General features: G+C 33.8%; 1 protein-coding gene across 8 annotated transcripts in view; it reads right to left on the bottom strand.

The window, feature by feature from the left end:
* Nucleotides 1–7,030: 7,030 nt before the first annotated feature.
* The window catches only part of LOC149805917 (uncharacterized), a 142,542-nt gene continuing 126,025 nt past the window's right edge, over nt 7,031–23,547 (bottom strand). For all 8 annotated transcript variants that reach the window (XM_089950689.1, XM_089950696.1, XM_089950690.1 and 5 more), the window contains 2 exons: nt 20,731–20,797; nt 7,031–18,457 (listed from right to left, as the gene is read on the bottom strand). In XM_089950689.1, coding sequence (XP_089806815.1) covers nt 18,401–18,457; nt 20,731–20,797 — 124 coding nt within the window. In that variant the 3' untranslated portion in view covers nt 7,031–18,400. The remainder of the gene's footprint in view (nt 18,458–20,730; nt 20,798–23,547) is intronic.

Below are 23,547 nucleotides of genomic sequence, written 5' to 3'. Positions count from 1 at the left end.
GTTTCTGTCATTTTCTTTCTTAGATCATTATTAGGATACTCCAGAACATAATTTATAAATAATTGTGCTAATATCGTGGACATAATTATATACTCATTTTTAATTTTATCAGCCAATGATCTGAAATCTCTTTCATGAACGATATGATCGGAAGATTTTTTTAATCAAAATCTATTATTGAAAACGGTATTTTAGGAAATATTCTACCATCAGAAAGTTTAATACGGTGATCTGTACAATTACGCCACGGATATCCATCTCGATATTCTGGAATTGTTATACATTTGTTCCCATTTGTAAGAAATTAATTTAACTTTGTTTCTAGTGGTCCATGATACTCTGGTGGAATTTCAGGCCAATCTAAAACAAATCTAACTGATGACTGATAAATATCTACAACGTAATCTGGATAATATATTTCAATTGCATCCGATAATGTTGGTTCGTGAACTGTTATATCTATTTTCGCTTCTCTTCCGCTTATATATTTTATTCTGCGCTGAAATTCAGCATTGATTTGTTCAATCTGATAACTACCTGTAGAAATAGAAACAACTAACCAGTCGGGGGTTCCATCTGGTTTATTTTTATTTGCAAATACAAGCGAATTATTCACCTGTAATCCACCAAATGATTTTGATCTAATATTCGGCCAACTGTAATACTCGTAATTGTGCTAGTGCGACTTCTTTCACTGGAATTGCGGTTGGAAAGTTAACACTAAATTCTGGATTAGCTGAGCTTGCCGATATCATTGTTGTTTTTGACGGAGATGTGTTCGTTACGATTTGTTGAAGTAGCTCTTTCGGAGTTGACATTATTATTTAAATCTTGATTTTCTAAATCAATCACAGTCATTGTTTCTTTGTAAATTTTGATCATATCCGTGAACTCACAATCTGATATTTTTTCCATAACTAAGGCTTGTTGATAATAACGAGGATAATTTGGAGTATGCTAACGTCGCTGTGTGTAATTTTATTATATAATCATGTAATTTTGTATTTGTACGAGTACATATTTTTTTGCGATGATGTTAAGAATACCGGCAATCGTTGTCGCAGCTGAAACACAACTTGATACAACTACTGGTGCCACTACAATTGATGGTGTTATTGCTGATAATAATAATACGCCGGTTCCAGCAATAACAGCAGACGCTGAATAAACAAATATATCAACAATAACTACACGATTGCGATATTTCTTTACTTTTACTATATACCCGTCAACGATATTTTGTAATTTTGTTTGCCATTCACGTGCTTGATTTTATCTTAAACGTCGACTCATTATATTTTAATTAGGTGAGAATTTAGTTACTAATTCAAGGCACCAATAATAAATCAAGCCGAGTTTTTTCTTTCTTCGGGTTCCACAGTAAATGTTATCTCGTCGTTTTGATCTAACATCACTAATATAGATCCAGGAGATCCAGTCAGTGAATAACGTCGTGAAATCGTGGTAGATATTATAAATGTTACAACACCAAGTACTGAGAACCTGTATATACCGGTAACCTCAGCGCGATGTTTAACGGATTTATTGACTGGTGACCATAATGCTTGGTCAGACGCTAATGTATATAAAAGGCTCATAATCTGCTTGTGGGGAAATTTAACCAGTTCAATTTTTATTAATGATATCAAGAATTCCACTTATAACATCTTCTAGTCTTTTTCTAATATCATTGATATTACTCTGCGCTATCGTGATTAGCTCTGAACATGATTTAGGATCTCTGATAACACCTAATCGCTTATTAATCGTTTCAATGTCTGACATAGCTGTCTTAATATAGCCGAGGTTTGTGTTAATAGCAAAGAGTTTTACGTCAACAGTCAACGGATCTCCGAAGAATTCCCCTGCGATTTCATTAATTTTTCCCCCAAAAAAATTACGATTTGTAAACGTAATTACGTGAGCGTCATACTCAGCTCGCAGCGTGGTTAATTTAGTATATACGTTATTAACGTTATTGTCTATATATTTTTGTTGTTGCAGCATCTTCATCAGATGTCGAATCTCTTAAAACAACTATTTTATTTCCGTTCATGCTGAAATCACATGTCATTATATCACCGGTTGATTTTAAACGATTAGCAACACTTTTTGCAATTTCGTTTTTAATAGTTTCGATTGATATACTTGAGTCTCTGATTTTACCGTCTTTAGTAAATACCGGAATGTTATCCGAGGTAGAACCAAGAACTGTACTAACTATATCATTCCATTTGATATTACTCGTCTTTAAAACACTGTGTTTATCCTGAACAATAACAACTTCATCTCGATCAGCTCCAGAGAGGTTCATAATATCGGCAAGTTCATCTTTCGTTGCGTAATTCGACAAATCAGTGTCATCTTCTATTTCCTTGCCCTTAGTGGTACCACTAAGAGAAGATCTTCCGTAAATATCAACCGTTATACTTTAAGATGTGTTTAAAACAATGCGGTTACTTGTATACTCGTGCACGACTTTATGAGGTGTACCGGAAGATTTTGATATAACATTGAGTACAGCAATTACTTCACTCCACATATCGGTAGATCTGTTATTGTTTGTGTTGGTTATGTTGAATACCTAACAGACTGGAATATTTTTTATTGTGTTTGTATATTTTAAAAATTCAATTGGTAGTGCCAACCCATACGAATCAAAATAAACAATTCCAAGTGGATCAATTGCGTATGTAACCCAGTGAGTTCCTGGACCAGAACTGTTATCAAGATTAATAATTCATGTTTCAAAATTGTTTGGTTGTTTTGGTAATTGATCATGTATAAAAACAATTTTTAGCAGCATCAAATCAATCAAAGTTTGACATAGGCAAAATTAGCGAAGTGTTCCTGCAAGTATCATACCTTTTCCATTTCGATAAGGGTTTCCTGGTAATCTTAGGCCTTTCCCCCTTTTTAAAATCCTTTTCCTGTTATTTTATCAACAAGCATACTACCAACCTCTCCAGCAGTACCGCTTAAAACACCGAGTGCAGCTGATTTTGCAATGGCTGGGACTGCAGTGGCTATTAAACCCGGTATAGCTGCAAGAAGTGGAAATATTCCACCAACTTTAACTATATCTTCAATAGCGCTCGGAGAAAGATGAAGTTGAACTCCGGTTTTGTATTATAATGCCTTATTAAAATGTTTAAGTTGAGTCTTGGTTAATGATAATTTTGTTTGGACCACCACTAGAAATTTGATTTTTTTAGTGATGTGTTTATTCCGCATTTACATGCAAGTTTTGATTGTAATTTTTTCACCTGACCGGAAGTCAGAGTGACATTAACGTGACTATATGACATTTTTATAATATGATTAGTGATTTAATTACATGTTTTCTACTGCAGCGTCAATAACTCTCATTCGTCCACCAACACCTTCGAGTAACATTGATTTATCGGAAAGAATTACTGCAATTGCTATGTAACCATTAACGGGTACTTCGTTTAAGCCAGCTCAGAAGTTTATATCAAGGACAGTTTGTCGTGCTAAATCAAGATGCTCCAAGTGTAAAGTAATAGATTGGATATAATTTTGTAAAATCTAATTGTGATATTTGTAAACCAGTATCTATATTTTGATCACGTCCCATAAAAATCATCAAACGATGATATGCACCTACTACATGATTTGTGGTATAATCTAACAATATATCCTCAGCTGGCTCTTGTTGGCCATTTATTCTTATAGAAACCTCTGTAACCCTGAGTTGGTCAAATATCATATGACTACGTTCTTGCGAGTTTAATCGATCATTATTTTGCAAAGCAATAAAAATGTGACGCGGTGCAGAAACACATTGATGTGATGCTACATGCCATGTAAATACACCTCAACCGGTGCTTTGAATGCTATCTGCAGCCATGATAACAATGATTTACCACCTGAATCCATAAAAGAAAGTAATTTTCGTTCTTCAGCAATTGATGGAGTCATTACTGGCATCCACAGTGAGATTTTTATTATATTTACTTTACCATCATTATCAGAGCCAGATTGCGTCGTTGTCATTGCCTTTTTTTTACATGCATAACTGTATGCTTAGCCCTGAAAATAACCTTTCTAATATTTCTACAAAATCCAAAAGTATGTGACAGTGGAATTACGCATGAAAATCTACGTTATCCTAGCAACATTGATGCACGTGTTGCAAATCCTGAGTTGAAATTTTCATTAATACTTCCTACTATATCAAAATTAGCAGTTGGTCTAGTTGCATGTTCAAAATCTTCTGTTTGTGGGTCAATTGCAGTATTTTGTGGTATAAGTATTTTAGTATATTGAACATGATTAGCATTGTCAGTAACATCTTTAGCAAACATCATTGATGGACCAGCTGATCCTGTATAATCATCAGAATATCTTGCTAAACCTATTACTGTTGTAGCAACGTCGACGTCTTTCTGAATTGATTCAATATTTCTTCCATCAATCATATATGTAGCGCTATCAAACAATGCCATAATTCCATTATTAACAAAACCAACACGTAGATTTTCACCATATGGCATATCAGCTGCAACATTTGTTACAAGTTCCCCTTCTACTTCAATAAATGCTTCAGCGGGTAAGAAATATATACTTGTATCCTGAACTTGTAATTCGATTCTTCCACGCTGATTTGGTTGTCTTGCTTCATAAGAATAAAATTGATAATCATGTATCGAGTCATCTTTAAGAATCGGTGCATCCATGTCGAATGCTGGATCAGATATACGTTTAAACATTTTATTATATTTATCGTCTAAAACGAAGACCACTTCCTGCTATTAAATTTGCAGTTATATTTCTTTCTGCTTCACCAGCCAACTCTGATAGTTTTTGATTTGCAGCCAGATTTATTATTTTACTGACATTTGCAGGCCTAACTTCAGTGCTAGGTAATTTTACTGGTGGTTGTGGTTTTTGTCTAATTAACCATGCCAGTCTATCCTTGATTGTCCAGAACGCTTTACTGTTAAGATTACCAGTAGCACCCATATCACGAACAAAATCAATAGCTTTCATTCCTAGTTGTTTTGCAATTGGTATTGCTTTTGGGGCTATCCTTCTAAATAAACCTTGAACAACATCACCGATTCCATCTCCGTAAAGTTGCTTTATAGTTGGTAATCATGAATTTACTACTCGAACCACAATTGGTCCACTTTGAGCATGATGTATAATCATTTTATTTATTACTTATTTATCTAATTACCAATACTCGTCAGCAATTTCATCAGTGAGAGAACGATAAACATTGATATCTATAATACTGCCAGTAAATAATCTTTGACAAATATCAGAGATTTCATTAATTATTTCCAGCACATTTTTCTCCAATCAGAATTTCTAATCTATGTCAGAAAGAATATTTTTAGGACAAGCAATAAGACCGCTTCCTTGAGTTCTAATACCACATCTGGTGGAATCTTCTGCATCATAAAATTCCTCTCTTTCAGCTTCTTCTTTTACTCTTTTTACATTCCTTTTAAGTTCAAGAAATTCACCATCAAATTTGAAAGGTTTATCTTTATATACAGAATATACATCCCTAACCCAATCATTCTCCTCTTTCCAATATTCAATATATCTAGGTTTTACATATTTTGCTTCTTCATAGTATCCATGTGCGGCAATGCCCATTGTATCATTTTTGATGAGTTCAATACCTTGAGTCATAAATTTATCCTTGAGATTAACTAGATCTGGAAGCTTCTGTTTAGGTTTTTGAGATGTTGCTTTAGTAGGTGATTTTAAAAGTAGATATGTCGATGGGTCAATTTCTTTCTGTTTTGCTTTTAGTTTATCTACTTTTGTGGAGAACTCAACAAAATCAGATCACCTGTACTAATACCACCCTAATTTCGATGAATTCTAAAGATCATTTTAAGATAATTATCCTCATAAAGTCCATGATGTTCTGCTAACATATCAGATGAATAATTAGAATCGTTGGCAGTATAGTCAGCTAATTGATCATCATCCATATCTTTAATATTTTCATAGGTTCCAGGTCTAAATTTATCAATTCATTTTTGAACAGATGAAATAATTTTTTCTCTTGTTTTTTCTCTGTGTTTGTTTTTTCTTTCATTGTTTTTATTCTTTCATTTCTTGCTGTTTTGTTTTCTTCATATTGATTATACACATCATTTACCGCCTTGATGTCTTCTATATACAATACACTTTTTGTGTCAATTCAAACTTTTTTAGTTTTAATTTTATAAAACACATCAGCCCAGTGTTGTATACTGGAAATAAGTTTTCCATGTGTTGGTCTCAACATTTTTTTTCTCATTTCATAATGTGTAACAACAAAGCTGGAAATTCCTCTGGAACAGTTTTATCGATTAATTTTAAAGAATCTTCAGTAAATTTATTACATAATTATTTGACTATTTCTTCACCAGTTTTTTTTTCTCTTTAGGAATAGCTTTTGCTGGATGAGGCATTTGACCAGGAAGATCTTGTAAAAGTCTTGATGTTTCTTCAGTTTTGTCAGCTATTTTTTCAAGCTGAGGAAGAAGGGGTTTAGTTGTTTCAGTAACAGGTTTGAATAATTGCTGAGAACTTTCTGCAAAATCCACCTGATATTCCTGACATTTGTGTAATTTTCATCTGACAGAATCTCATACAGGAAGAAATTTCTTAATTGCTTCTAGTTGCTCTCAAGCTAATCTAGCTGTACAAGATTCCATAGCTGGTGCCATATTATTGATATATAATGATGATCTAATTATAGCAACAGAGAGGGTGCAACCGCAATGAAACGTCTGGTGGGTAAACAACAACACACACACAAATTTAGAAAAACACAAACAGCAAAAATAAAGTAACAAAAAAACTAAACGAATTAGAGAAGCTCTCGGTAAGGTTAGAGGCTTTAGTTTTGCGTTAGTGACCTTATTTTTTTCTCATTTCGTAAGAAGCTTTTATTTTAAGCAAATGACGTTTCTGCAAAAGGCCTGATCACCCTCTCCGCTTCTATGTATGTATGTATGTATGTATGTACAAACTGCAAACAGACAAATCAACAAACATCTAAATGACTGACATTTTATAAACCATAACAAAGTAATTACATCTATTAGAAAGTAAGCAGACATGTTACTGCAGAAAACTACATTTCATGAAATTCAGTGGGTGGAAGTAATCTTATTTTCTTATATGAAGTAAAATAATGATATGGACACCTTCTTACATGGTGATATTGACACTTATTATATGGTGATATCAATGCTTTATTACATGGTGATATCAATGCTTTATTACATGGTGATATCAAAACTTTATTACATGGTGATATCAACACTTTACTACATGGCGATATCAACACTTTATTACATGGTGATATCAATACTTTATTACATGTTGGTTACTAAAACTAACCACAGACTTAATATGAAACCACTTTGCCAAAATTGATAATAAAAAAGTAAAAACAAAACAAAATGCAGATATCAAACAAATTCATTGGTAACATAATATTATGAAAATATCTTTTTTTAACCAATGATTAATTCTGCTTGGACCAGTAAATGTATGCATGTATGTATGTCTACAAGTATATATCTATAAAAGAAAACGGTTTTAATCTTATTGTAATGATACTTCCTAAGAACAATAAAGTTCATACCACTAGTTACTACTATGAGATGATGGAACTTTTATCTCAAGGCCTAAAAATAATGGGGTGGCTGGGGGGTGGAGTACATATATATGCAGTACATCTTTGAAAATTCCTACATAGTTGGTCCAAATTTTCAGTATCACTCAAATGATTTGCTAAGTCCAGTTAGAAAACATTCTTTTGTCTGCATCTTAGTAAATTTTTTGAGTGATCCTGTTTATTTAAGTAACTTGTGTTTGGTTATTGAGGTTTAACTGTAGCAAGTTGACCTTCTGTTTGAACTGTTGAAGTTTTACTGTGGTTCCAGTCTAGCTTATGTTTGAATTGTTGAAGTTTTACTGTAGTTCAAATCTAGCTTATGTTTGAATTGTTGAAGTTTTACTGAAGTTCAAATCTAGCTTATGTTTGAACTGTTGAAGTTTTACTGTGGTTCCAGTCTAGCTTATGTCTGAACAGTTAAAGTTTACTGAAGTTTAAATCTAGCTTATGTTTGAACTGTTGAAATTTTACTGTAGTTGAAGTCTAGCTTATATCTGAGCTGCTGAAATTTTACTGTAGTTCAAGTCTAGCATATTTTTGAGATGTTGATGTTTTACTGAAGTTCAAGTCTAACTTCATTATTGAAATAATACGGGAGTGAATAATAGGTAAGATCAACCCATTCTATCATATTTTAGCCAGGAAAAATGACTGGTGAGAGAGTTTATTTTAGTAACTGTCCAATTTATTATTATTATTATTATTATTATCCCCAACAATATAAAATCTAAGGTTTTATGAACTGGTACAACATAAAGTGTTTTTTTCCCCTCAAATAATTCTTGATAATATCTGTTGTAGAAGCTATTATAATACCCATCCATAAACAAAAAATTTAATCATTGTGATGTAGCATATATGTGCCTTTTTAAGATGGGATAACTATCTTAACATCTGATCACAATTTATCCATCACATCTACTATTTAAATCATCTGTAAGCATAATCTAAGACTACACTGTTTTATCATTTGAAAATTTTGACCATCCATTCATCCGCATCTTGCTGCCTGACTGAAAAGAAAACATATGTATCAATGATTTTGAAGAAGTAAGGAAATGATTCAAAAAGGAATAAAATTATGAATAAAAGGCCATGATTACAGTCAGTATTATTTTGCCCTCAAAGTAAAAAACAACTTCCACTTCAGAAAAAAACCCACAAACTATGCCGTACTTAAAACTATATGCCCTATTATACTTTAAATTAAAATATGAGTTTGTAACTTAACAAATAAGAGTATCTACTGTGATGTATATGGAACTTTGAAGAAAAAAATGGGGTGGTCTTCCACCAACTCCATGTACAAGGTCAAAAAACGGTGGGTCTGAAGATACTTATTGCTGCTACTAAAAAAAATCTCAAAAAAGAGTCCCTCAAAGGAACCAATGGCCACTGGTCAAAAATAATTTCTTCCTTTTAACTGCTAACTATTGAAACCATCTACTATATTTTTCAGTCATAACGAGATTTTCAAATTAGCTGCTGTGGTGGACATATTGGATGATAGATTGGCACAATTTTCATTAAAGACAAAGGTCAATATGACAATCCTGTTTGTGGGTGGTGGTGGTGGTAATGACAGCAACACTTTCAAGACAGCCATCATGGCAGCCACAATGGATATATGACTGGTAACACTGTCATAAGACCATCTAGGTATCATAAGAACTTGATTCTGCTGGTGAATACCCCATGTAGACATGGTCATCCATGTGGAAGGAGATAACAGTTTCATAATATCCACAATAGAGACCAAATCAGGGTCAATCTGCATAATTTTCATTTAGGATGCAACTACACAAAGTAAGAACTCATCTGATGAAGACCCCATTCCAAAATGACTATCTATTTAAGAGAAGTAGTATTAAGATCTTCACCACAGGACATCAGATGATTAGCACCATTTTAATTTTAGAACAACCAGACAGTGTAAGAAGTCTTCAGTCCAAAACACCATGCTGATATGATTTCCATTTTGGAAAAGGAATAGGATTTTTCAGATGGCTGCTATTGTGGATATATTAGATATTACATGCTCAGCATTTCCATTTAGGACCAACTAAACATCATTAAGAACTCTTGAAAGTCCATTGTAGTTTCAATAACTCATCTAGAAGCAGTGATAATAAGATTTTCAAGATGTAAATTTTGGCAGCAATTTTGGAGGTCAGATTGTCACTGTTTACATTTACCACCAAGACACCATGAGAAGTCTCACTGAAAATCCCATGCTGATAAAAATTATTCATTCAGTAGAAGTAGTGATATCAAAATTTTCAAGATGGAGAATGTGGTAGCCATACTGGATGACTGAGCAGCATGATTTTCATTTAGGAACAACCAGACATCATAAGAAGTCTTTTAGTGAAAACCACATGTAAATATGACCATCCCATTCAGAAGAACAAACAATAACAACAATGTCAAGATGGTAGCAACTCCATCCATATTGGATGTGCAAGCAAGGCCATTTTCATTTATGATAAACCATGGTATACATGAAAAGAAGTCTTGTTGTGAAAACCTAATTTCAATAAGATTTCAGTCAGGAGGTGTAGCAATAACAATATTTTAAAGATAGTTGTCACTAGCCATAAACTGGATCCAAGAAGATTTTCATTTGAGGAGGCTTTATTGGATGTCAGCTGAAAACCCATGTAGATATGATCATCCATCTAGGAGGAGTAATGATAAAAAGATTTTCAACATGGCCACAGTAGAGATATCTGCACAAATTCATTTTTGAAACCAATTAGACATTACAATAAGTCTTCCAGTGAAAACTCCATGTCAATAAGATGGATGATGTGGTGGTTATATTGGATGTCATTTGGACACCTTTTGTTTTGGACTAACCAGACATCATAGGAAGTCATGTTGTGTGTGTGTGATTAGGGTTTTTAATGAAGCGTTAACAATTTTTCAGTCATATCGCTACAATGTCTACAGTGTGGCAGTTTATAGTGATGTCTAGCACTGGGGTATCATGCTGCAGACATCTAGCATGATGTCCCACCCAGTCACATTATCCTGAAACCAGGCCGACCATTCCTAACACTAACCTCTTAATGCTGAGTGCCAAGCAAGGCAGCTGTTAGTACCATTTTTGTAAGTTTTTGGTATGACTCGGCCAGGGTTCAAACCCATGACCTCCCACTTCCAAGGCGGACGCTCTAACCACTAGGCCACCAGAGCGGTGGAAGTCATGTTGTGAAAACCCTATGTCAATATGACTTCCTTCAGAAGTGGCAAAGAGAACTAGATATTCAAGATAGCTGCCAAGATGGCCATATTGGATGTCAAATTGGTACCATTTTCATTTAGGACCTACTAGAAAATGTAAGAAATAGCTTAGTAAAAACAGCAAGTTGATATGACATTCCATTCGGGAAGTCTAGCAATATCAAGATTTTGGATGCTGTATTGGGCCTACTAGATTTCTGAGTGTGTATCATTTTCATTCTGGACCAATTAGACTCTAGAAAAAGTCTCTTAGGGAATACCCTATGTTGGTATGACCATCTATTCAGGAGGAAAAGCAATAACAAGATTTTCAAGATGGCTGTTAATGTGGCCATTTGTTATGTTGGAGCATCACCATTTTCATTTTGAACCATCTAGACCATGGGATGTGCGTAAGTTTCATGACAATCCTCCGGGTAGTATAAGAGGAGCACCAACAGCAAACTTGTGCTAATGGACATGTGGACTGGACGACGTATGAAAGACCATCTCATCAACTTTTCTGGTCTATGACCAGTAAATCTAAAAATCGTTATGGGTAATGATAAAGTAAATACACGTTTGATTATGAAGGTAATGATAAAGTAAATGCATGTGTTTGATTTTGAAAGTAATGATAAAGTAAATGCATGTGTTTGATTTTGAAAGTAATGATTAAGTAAATATATGCAACTGATTTTACAGGTAATGACTAAGTAAATACATGAAACTGATTTTACAGGTAATGATTAAATAAATGTATGTAATTGATTTTTTACCTGTCACTGGGTATCAAGATAACATTTCACTAAAAATCTCAATTTTTTTTTTCAAACTGAGAGTTTACATTATCATGCTTTTGATATGTACAACTATACCAATATTCTTATTAAAGGCAGTGATAGAGGAAAGGATCCAAAACAATTTGTAGTTTTAAAACTTAACATGTAAAAACCTTATAAACCTTGAAAAAAACATTTCAGGAATTCCTCATATTTGAAGAATCCTGATGTTCATCAGAGAAAATAAATGTCTTGTGTCAGGAAAATTAAAGACATTATGATAGTGTTTTAATCTCTTAGGCTGTTAATATTTGTGAAAAATTCATGATTATCCACCAAACAATAAGAAAAGCAAAACTCTTAGTTCAAGAAACAATTTTGAGATGTTCAATGAAACTGGGACAAGAACACCATTACAAAGTTTTACTGACTCCAAATCTTACACAAAATGATTTTGCCCAAATCAAAGGATACATTTGTTTATTCTGTGCAAGATTTCCAAGTCTGTAGTAACATTTCGTATCGAACTGTTTGAGTATAATTGAACAGTCTAATCAAATAATGTCATTCTAAAAATAACTTTCATCCTGAAGCACAAGAACAATGGCTAGCAAGTGGAGTGTGTTCTTCCATTTGAGTTAAGTCATTTTTGAAAATATAAATGTTTGAGTATTTTCCATTTAAAATTTGAAATCTTCAAAAGATACAAATCCTTCTAATCCTTTCTCTTCATGTCCAAAATATCCACCAATATCTGATAGAAATGCCCAGATTAAAATGGTTCTTAAATAATGTGGTGCATATGGTAACAGTGAGTTTCAAGATTTCCACTTAATTTCAAAATAGTCTTTGATGTATCAAAATAAGAGTCACTTGATCGGACTGACACTCTACAGGGCAAAAAGAATTTCCAGGATTTCAAGATAAGACCGTTGTTTCTTTTAACTATCAAGTGTTGAAACCATCTCTGATATCCTTCAGAAATAACAAGATTTTCAAATTAACTGCTGTGGTACACATGTTGAATATCAGACTGGCACCATTTTCAGTTCCTAACAAAGTAAACATCATTGGAAGTCTTTTGGTGAAAACCCATAATAAGCATTCATTCAGGGGCAATAGTGACAAGAAGATTTTTAAGACAGTCAGCATGGCAGCCATATTGTATGTACAAATGGCACCATATTAAGTTAAGACCTACTGTGTATCATAAGAAGTCTATTGGTGAAAAAAATGCTGATATCACCATCCATTTGGGAGGGTTGAGATTTTCAAGATATTAGTTGTGGTGGCCATATTGAGATCCAGTTATTTTCATTAAAGAGAAACTAGACACCATAGGAACTCTACTGATGAAATCTAAATGTCAAAATGACTTTCTGTTTAAGACTAGTGGTGAAAACAAGATTTTCAAGATGGCCAAATATTGGACGTTATATCAGCACCATTTTGCTTTAAGATCAACATTATAAAAAATGCTGATATGAGCAGTGATAACATTACTTTTGTCAAGCTGGCCATTGTGGCACATGTAGAAGACATCAGATCAGCAAAATTTTCATTCACAAACACATCATAAAAAGTCTTCTGGTGAAAACACTACATAAATATTACTTCCCATTTGGGGGTAGTTTTAAGATTTTCAAGATGGACACTGTGGTAGCCATATTGGACTTCCCATTGGCGCCATTATCATTTAGGACCACCTAGACATGAAAAGAAGTATTTTGGTGAAAAGCCCATTTCAAGATGCCTTTCTGTTCAGGTGGAGTAGTGATAAAATTAACATGTTGACTGTTGTGGCAACCATATTGGATGTCAGATAGGTACCATTTTTATTCAAGACCAACTGAACATCATAGAAGTCTTCTGGTGAAAACCCCATGTCTATATTACTATTTATCCAGGTGGAACTGCAACAAGATTTTTAAGATAGCAGCTGTGGTGGCCATACTGTATGTCAGATCAGCACAGTTTTTTTTGGGGGGGGATCACCTAGACATCCAAAGACATGTTTTAGTAGAAACCCCATGTTGATATAATCATTCAGGCAGGATGAGAAGTAATAAATTCAAGATGGTCACTGTAGTAGCCATATTGGATGTCTTATCTGCACCATTTTCATTTAGGACCAACTACGCATAATAAGAAGTTTTTTTAAGTTAAAACCTCATGTTGATATGATCATCCATTTAAGAGGAGTAGCAATAACAAGATTTTCAAGATGGCCACTGTACTGGCCATACTGGATATCTAAGAAGCAACAGCTTCATGTGGGACCAACTAAACTATGTGGTGAATGTGCATGTTAGTTCAGGAGGAGTAACCAATTACAAACTTTTGCTGATGGATGGACAAATGGATAGATAATGGATGAAAGACCATCTAATAAGCTCTTCTGGTCTATGACCACTAGAGCTAAAAATAATGTCAAGTGAGAAAAAAAAATTTAATTTTAAATTTTCGCACATTTGCATCACATCATCTGAACCAAGGATTATAAATAATTCTTACATTAAATTCAGACTTGACTAAAAATTCTGACTGGACATGATCAAAATCAAGACAAGTCAGCAAAAGTTTTGAACTGAGTGTGAGAATTTTTAGTAAATATATTTAAGGCCTGACCAATTACAGTCAACATTAAAAATGCAGAGGTAATTAAGACATATTTGTTTCAAAGTGTTACCATATATACTTGCTTATGAGTCCAACTGCAAACTGCACAGACCCACATCTACTGGCAGATCTGTGTCCATGCAGTATGTTAGGAGTAATCAAAAGAACAAACACTATAGGCCCTGATCTTGCAGCATATCATGTGATGGCAAATCAAGGCCCATGTTGTTTACTGCTGGAATTAATTTGTGAGTATATAAAGGTATATGGAAGGATATTTTGGGCAACTTGTTAGCAGGGTATGGCAAAATTGTATTTGTAAATTTTATGATAAATTTATTTTTACAACCCCATAAATGATCTTTACCAATGATGCTATGTTATTGGTAAAACTAAATTTATACACAGTAAAACCATCATTAACATTTTAAAATTTTCATCTTCAAAAATTTAAGTCTGAAAATTAACCTGACTCATCTGTCTTGCAGTTGGGTACACAGATTAGTTAGGTTTGTTCTTAAGTGGCCTCATAAAAGTAAACCCCTACACTCCTTCCTCCAAGTACTTTGACATTCCTCCTCAAATGACATCTGGATTCACCTTGCAATTTGAACTAGTCCATAGAGTAATGAGATCCACCAAATGTTGTGTGATGGGATACAAGGTCTAAATGCCACAGATGTACTCAAAACCCAATTCATCTGTCTTACAGTTAGGTGTACATACCAATAGATTCAAAGATCACATAACCTCCTATACTTCTATCACTTCAAAATCATCATCCCATGACGTTCCAAAATTAAGGTAATAAAGAAAGAAAACTGAACATGCTTATAATTAACAAATTTAATCAACATTTTGATCTCCATTCAATTTTGATATCATTGTTCCAGATAGGAATTTCTTACAAAAGGGAGGATAAGAGGAGATCTTTTAGCAAAAGGTGCACTTTTGTTCCAGGTAAATGCATCTCCTTTGGAAGAAAAAAACCCATCAAGAATTAAATTCAGCATTTACTCTTTTTAGAAGCAGAAGCAGATGAAAGTACATTCTTAAATTTATCCTATATTAAAATGGAAAATAAGTGGAATTAAGGACAAGAGTTACTCAAAGGGATTGATGCTCAGATGGTTGAAAAGAATTTCCAGGAATTCAAGACAAGACCTATTCTTCCTTTTACTGCCAAGTGTTGAAAATTTCTTTGATATTCTTCAATAATACCAAGTTTTCAAAGCTGCTCTGGGGGACATATTGGATGCAAACTTAACACCATTTTCATTGGAAATTAATGATAACAAGATTTTCAGAAAGAATGCCATGGTCCCCATATTAGATATCAGACTGGCACCATTGCTATTCAGTACCAACTAGACATCAGAGGTCATTGGTGAAAGCATAATGTTGATGTGACCAGCCATTTAAGAAAAGCAATAATAGAAAGGTTATCAAGATGGCCATTGAGGCAGTCATATTTGAATCTGGATCAGCACCAGTTTCATTTATAAACAACCAGACATAATAAGAAGTCTTTCACTGAAAACTCAACACTGCTATGAGCATTCACACAGCAGAAATAAAAATAAAACAAGTTTCAAGATGGCCATTATGTCAGGCATAATGAATGTCTAAATGGCACCATTAGGACCAGCTAGAAATCATTTTGATATGACCATCCATTCAGGAGGAATAGTGATAATATTTTTAAGATGGCTGCTGTTGTCACCATTTTGGACATCAGATTGAAACCAGTTTCATTTAGGACAAACTATACAGCATAGTCTTATGGTGAAAACCACATGTCAATATGACTTTCCATTCAGGAGCAGCTGTGGTGACCATATTGGAATCAGTATTGGTCCATTTTTAGTTTTGAACCAAGCACACCTCATAAGAGGTCTTTTAGTGAAGCCCAATGTTCATAAGACCATCCATTCAGGAAGAATAGTGATAACCAGAGTTTTAACACAGCCACTTTGGTGGCCATGCTGTGTAGGACCATGTAGACATCATACGAAGTCTTCTGGTGAAAGTTCCATGTCAATATGACTTTCATTTCTGGAGTAGTAATAACAAGATTTTCAAGATGGCTACTGTGGTGGTCATATTCGACATCAGATCAGTACCATTTTAATTTAGGACCAACTATACATCATAAAGTTTTTCAAGACAGCCACTGTTGCCATGTTGGATTCCCAGCAACACCATTTTCGTTTAGGACCAGCAAGATCATGGGATGAATGTGTTTATAAAGTTTCATGGGAAGGCTTCCAAGTAGTTTAGGAAGAATAGCAATTATAAACTTGTGTTAACGGATGGAAAGATGATAGACAACAGATGACAAACAACAGGCCATCCCATTAGCTCTTCTGGTCTATGACCAGTAGAGCTAAAAAAAGCCAATGCAGATTTAAGGTGTTTTAGTGATCTGAAGAGAGGCACTAGAGGGCCCTTCAAGAGCATAGGGGAGTGATTAAAACAATGCCAAGAGCAGAGGGAAAAACTGCACTGAAGGCAGAATGAGGAAGTGACCATCTGTCTTGTCAAGCTGGATTACTGGACATGTAGCTATTTATCAAGTACCAATTGCATTAAAAATGACCCACTTGCAATTTTCAGAGACGTATTGACTACTTTTGATTGTTGCATTAAAATTAATTTAATATTTAATCTGACAAGCCAGAAAACTATATTAATAAGAAAAGATAACCATTACTATTGGGAAAACCAGTGTGATCTCCAGGAAGCACAAAGCATGAATCCACTCTAAATTTAAGAGTCCCCTCCTAGTAATTACTAAGCATAAAAACATCATGCAGTCAGCAAAACCTATGACATTAATAGACACTTACTAATTAATGACTGTCTGCAATTATTAACCACTTAAAAGCATTTACCAAATGCACTTGCCAAGCTTGTACAATGGTATACGTCAAGCAGTTTTCAATTTTAGGTTGTAATATCTCTGCTGTTACGTGCAGTTTTAATTCATACAAAGTAGTTTTATTCTTATTGTCAGAACAAATGATCATCAGTGATACTGAAGAAAAACAGATTTTACTTATCACATGCACGATTGTTGATGTACACATCAAGGTTTTTAGTGATATAGACTAGAACATACAAAAACTTCTTCACCCCACTCTAGAATACTGAAATCCATCCCAATAAAACTCCTGAAGAAACAACTTTTAAAACAGTATGTAAACTTATCTGCTTACCAAATCTGCATGTGCATAACTCACACACAATGAAGAACAGAGCCTCAAGCCAGACTGACCTCTTTAACACTTTACCAAATTTATATTTGCATAACGTATACTCAATGAAGAACTCATGACTGAAAAAGTGCAGGTTAGAATCCTACTTTTATTGCAGCCTTGTTTAGCAACCATGGTGTGTCCTTGGGCAAGGCACTTTACTCCAATTGCCTCAGTACTAAGTAACCTACTTGTGTTGCTGTGCCATAAAGCACCAAACATACAAACAAAAAGAACACAGGCTCAATCCAGATTTTGTAATCCTACAATACAATGGCAGACCAGTGTCTATGCAGTTTGCATTAAAATCATAAGTAGAATGATCAAAGACCATTATTTAATGGCATATTGTGTGAAAACAGAGCTAGGCCAATTCAATGATTTAATGGCATATTGTGTGAAAACAGAGCTAGGCCAAGTCTGTTCTGTGAGAGTCAGATGTAAATGTTATACAAGTAAGTATGCTATTTGAATAATTGCTGGAAATGTAATGAATTGTTGCAGATTTTGAAGAAATTCTTGCACCATGTTTGTTGAACTCATTCCATAACAGTGTCAGTGGTTATTGTTTCGATGCATCTCAGAAGTAGCATGAAAACTTCCAGCAGATGAATCTGAAACTGTAGCATAGAATGAAAACTGATGATAAAACTCTGACAACAGAGAACACCTCAATTTTGTAATAATTAAGTCAACATTTTTTCTGTTGATCAGAAAAATATGAATACAAAACACAGTGTACATATTGCTTCCTCATCATGTGCAAAACTGGCAGTAAGCTCGTGCCCAGGATAGAGTTTCTGATTCTGCTATACTTTATTCTCTTCGACGTGGTTATTTTCATTGTGTTTGTTATTTTTCTAAAGTAAATCATGTCCTTCACTTGGTAAAACATCAAGACCTCCATTACCATTTGCCTGTGGATGTAAACAAAACATGGTTAGGAGGGTTAAAATGTGGACCATAAAATGTTTTTCTTCTAAATATAATGATTACAAAACTTGATGTTTGTTAACTCCAGCACTGAAATAGCAAATGTCCTAAGTACAGTAGTTAACTATTTCCTAGTTCAAAAAATGCAAATCTTAGCATTGTGAACAACAAATCTTTACAATTTCTGAAAGAAACAATAAAAAGGAACAGACGAACAGTCATTCCAGCAACCCACTGTGAAAAAAGAGGTATAAAGTAGCAGGGAAAAGTTTGGTAAAATAGAGATATTTTATGAAGTAAATTATGTTATTTCCTGAAGACAAAAATCTTTACTTGATTTACCTATGTAAACTTGATCAAAAGCATGCTCTTACTCACATACAAGCTGCTTTTTTTCAGTCTTGATTGCCTCTATCTATTTAAACACCAGATCCACATCACAGAGGTTGCACTCCACAGTTTTGCACTTTGCTTAGCGTTTGATATTTTAAAACAGAAGAATTTCCCAGGTTTTCTTCACTGGTTATCCTGGTTATTTTAAACAGACATTGTATATCTTAGGTACTGTTAAAATAAGTTTTAATTCCCTTTGTTTTGTTGTATGATTGACGTGTATAATTTGGTTTTTACAGTATGCAGCTGGACCTGACTTCAGATGTGCATCTCTCAAAAGACTGCTATCTCTGCTTGAACATTTTTGCTTACTCAACTTCAGTGATAAATTGGAGAGAAAAACAAAACAAAAACAAAAACTAGTCAATAATATTATTTTTACTTTTGTTTTACTTTTTAGTTATCATTAATTTACTGCACTTTCAGAAGGTGGTAATCTCTAACTAATTTACCCTATTTTAATAACTGCTAAGGTTAGTCTACTTTTGACTAGTTTAGGCTCATTTTTCAAGCACATGGGAGCATGCATTTTACGAGCCATTTTATTTGGGATAGTGATTAGTTTCCACAGTGACCACCCTATAAAGAAGTTTCAGTCACAGTGCATGAAAGTAACATAGAGGTATTCCAACATTTTCTGCACTGTGCATGTTTCCAATGCAAGCAACATCACCTTATATAGGATCCTTCTCTCAGAAGTACACACTAAATTTTACAGTGCTACCTGAGATCACATCTGAATTTGCCTTATTTGGGTCCCTCTCTATAAAGTACATACTAGCTATACAATGCTACCTGAGATCACATCTGAATTCGCTCTTATACGGGTCCCTCTTTCAAAAGTACATACTAACTGTACAGTGCTATCATAGATCACTATAGCTTTTCATGTAGTGTGTGACCAATTTTCAACATAATTTGAAAAGAAAGGAGGGATAGTATGATTTATTTTGAAAAAAGAAAGGGATAAAGGAGTCTGACCCAAAAAGTAGGAAATGTAGTGAAACAAGGGCCACAGTTATGTCTGGAAGAAGCAAGAATCTTGTTCCATCACATAATTATTTCTAACAATTATATATATTCTCAAATAAATATGACTGATTCTCATTTCTAAATAAATAAAGAAATATTCAATAATGGTGAGGGCTAAATTTTATTCAAAGAAAATACATTTGATTCCATTATGTACAACTTTCTTATTACCTCAATGGCTCAATGACAATTTTTATTTTCATAAGTGCTCATGAAGTGTTGGTGTTTTTAATATTTTTAGCACAAACATTAAACAGCAATAAAATGTAAAGAAACTGGAAACACATTTCATTCTTACCATCTTACATTACACAATTTATAACCAAGTTCATTTAGAAAACCTTCTGAAACTTTTCTAGAGGTTCAATTTTGTTCACCTATGACATACTGGTACACTGTAATGAAGCATTCCCATTACATGTATGTTTCTAATTTCTGGAAAATAAAACACTAAAATGGATATTCTTCACAGTCAAACCTGCAGCCACCTCTAGCAAAAAAAGTGTGGCATTTTTCAGACTGCATCTTGTATGGAGGTTTATTTTGAAAAGAATTTCAGGTGTAATGGACTTCAGAATGGTGGCTGTTTAATACTGGGGATTACATAATACAAATGATCTTTCAGGCAAGTTTAACCATGCAAGTTATTAACTATTCACAGCAAAATTAAAATTACAGTTACATTTTCAGAAAGTACTTTGCAATCTCTAGAATATTTTGGAATGTTACCAGTATAAAGATGAAGAAAAAAAAATATTCACAAATTTATCTTAAAGTACAAGCACATCATTTTAGCACTGCAAATATAGACATCAAAAAATAATTTACTTACTGCATGTTTTAGCTGCAGAGCTTTTTCTTCTTCTTCTTTTCTTTGTTTTCTTCGTCTTCTCTTTCTTCTATAAGAGAAAAATGTTGAATGGTTATATTTCAATACTGGTGCCTCATCTTGCTAGAGGGAACAGCAGTAGCTCATCTGGAACAGTGTTGAACTCCCAAATTCTAATTTGTTGCACGTTTAATACCCACCCTGACTAGCTGGGTGAGCTGCCTCGATGTAACCTTAGAAAAAGCACTTGGTTCCCATTTCCTCTGCATGATACAGCCAAATAAAGTGCAGAAAGTGGGATTACAAACCAACCAACCAGCCAACAACCTATCTATTGATAAATGGGCTAAAATTGTTTTCCTAAATTGTACAATTCCAACTGGCAAAAAAGCATATTGCAGACACTAATCATGTTTGTTAGATAAAGCAGGATTTTTTAAAGCAGACATCATTCAGAACTGTCAGGTTTCACTGTATATTGTATCTCATTATCTTGCATGCAAGCTTGGAAATTAAATAGTTTTGTTTAACAGCAGTCATATTTATGGCAGATTGGCATCATTTGTACTGATTTAAAAGTTCTTCATGTTGTGATGCTGTCATATTAGGTCAAATTCTGTTTAGTGGTTTTTGAGAAGTTCTTTAAAGAACTTTCTACTTTAGTAATGGTGGCCACATTCGATGGTGAATCTACACCATTTTTAGGAATCTGAAATCCTTATTGCATAGTGTTTTCTCTCACATGTATTAAAATTCTACTGTTTAGTTTCCGAGAAATGACTTAAGGTTTTCTTTATTATTTTTTCTCAATTGTGGTTATATTTGTTATGGAATAAGACAAGACTAATAACTTGGTAATGCCTTAGAACAATACTTGTAATTGATTTTGGATTTTGTTGACGAGTAAAGCATTGCCTAGAGTAGGTTTCCTTCTTTCTTCTAATGGTGACTGAGCAATACCTGCATCTCATTGTAGGTCGCTCACAGCAAGATGGCCACATATCACGATGTGCATGGGTAACTTACCCCTCGTTGTTGCACCTTTGTTTTTTAGTACTATTTATTGATGCATAGTGTTATACACAGGCACAGTAACCTCCTAGATCTTGTCAGGCGTGTCTGTAGTAGACAATTTACTACAATCATAGGGGTAAGTAGTAAATTACACAAGTCAAATTTGTTACTGTATCTGTATTTGTAACAACTCAAATGGATATATTACTGAGGCTGAAAATTCTGGAATATTATACAATGTCTGGGAATAGAAAATTATTGGTTTGCTGTAATTCACCATTGAAGAAACTACGGATTGATGTAGAAAATTGATGACAGCATGTATTTTATGGATTTTGTTTTCGCAATGTTTAGTGTACTTCCAAATGCTGGTTATAATTTAAGAGATGTTTGTATTTTAGTACTGTTAATGTTAATTCAGTGCAATACAATGGCCAGTTTATTCTGTTTATAGCTGGACTGGCATGGAGGGATGGAATGACTGGCAGCATAGCTGATAGGGGTGGCAACATGGCAGCATAAGGCCGATCATGTTGTGCAATGTGGCAGCATATAGTTCATAATGTGGTAGCACAACCTACAGTGTGGCAGTGTAGCTGTTATATGTAGCAGCATAACTGGCCATGTGGCAGATTACCTGGCCACATGGCAGATTACCTGGCCATGTGGCAGATTACCTGTCAGTGAGGCAGCAAAATTTGTGACAGTAAAAATTCATTGAAGGATATGGATTCCAGACTGTGCAAAAAGAAAGTGAACAGTAATTTATAATTAAAAGGACATGTGACTATATGAATCATACTCATTTCTTGAAATCATATGGTTGTATGAACCACGCTCATTTCTTTAAATCATATGGTTATATGAACCATGCTCATTTCTTTAAATCTTACTGTTGTATGAACCATGCTCATTTCTTTAAATCATATGGTTATATGAACCATACTCATTTCTTTAAATCATATGGTTGTATGAACCATGCTCATTTCTTTAAATCTTACTGTTGTATGAACCATGCTCATTTCTTTAAATCATGGTTATATGAACCATACTCATTTCTTTAAATCATATGTTTTTATGAACCATGCTCATTTCTTTAAATCATATAGTTGTATGAACCATGGTCATTTCTTTAAATCACATGGTTGTATGAACCCTGCTCATTTCTTTAAATCATATGGTTGTATGAACCATACTCATTTCTTTAAATCATATGGTTGTATGAACCATGCTCATTTCTTTAAATCATATGGTTGTATGAACCCTGCTCATTTCTTTAAATCATATGGTTGTATGAACCATGCTCATTTCTTTAAATCATATGGTTGTACGAACCATGCTCATTTCTTTAAATCATATTGATGTATGAACCATGCTCATTTCTTTAAATCATATGGTTGTACGAACCATGCTCATTTCTTTAAATCACATGGTTGTATGAACCATGCTCATTTATTTAAATCATACTGTTGTATGAACCATGCTCATTTCTTTAAAACATTGTTGTATGAACCATATTCATTTCTTGAAATCATATAGTTGTTGAGCCATGCTCATTTCTTTAAATCATATAGTTGTATGAACCATGGTCATTTCTTTAAATCATATAGTTGTATGAACCATGGTCATTTCTTTAAATGATATAGTTGTATGAACCATGGTCATTTCTTTAAATCATTTAGTTGTATGAACCATGGTCATTTCTTTAAATCATATAGTTGTATGAACCATGCTCATTTCTTTAAATCATGGTTATATGAACCATGGTCATTTCTTTAAATCATATAGTTGTATGAACCATGGTCA

This window comes from Sinohyriopsis cumingii, chromosome 2 (assembly GCF_028554795.1).
Source record: "Sinohyriopsis cumingii isolate HCF-2022 chromosome 2, ASM2855479v2, whole genome shotgun sequence".
Taxonomy (NCBI): Eukaryota; Metazoa; Mollusca; class Bivalvia; order Unionida; family Unionidae; genus Sinohyriopsis; species Sinohyriopsis cumingii.
This window is presented reverse-complemented; position numbering and strand designations above follow the sequence as displayed.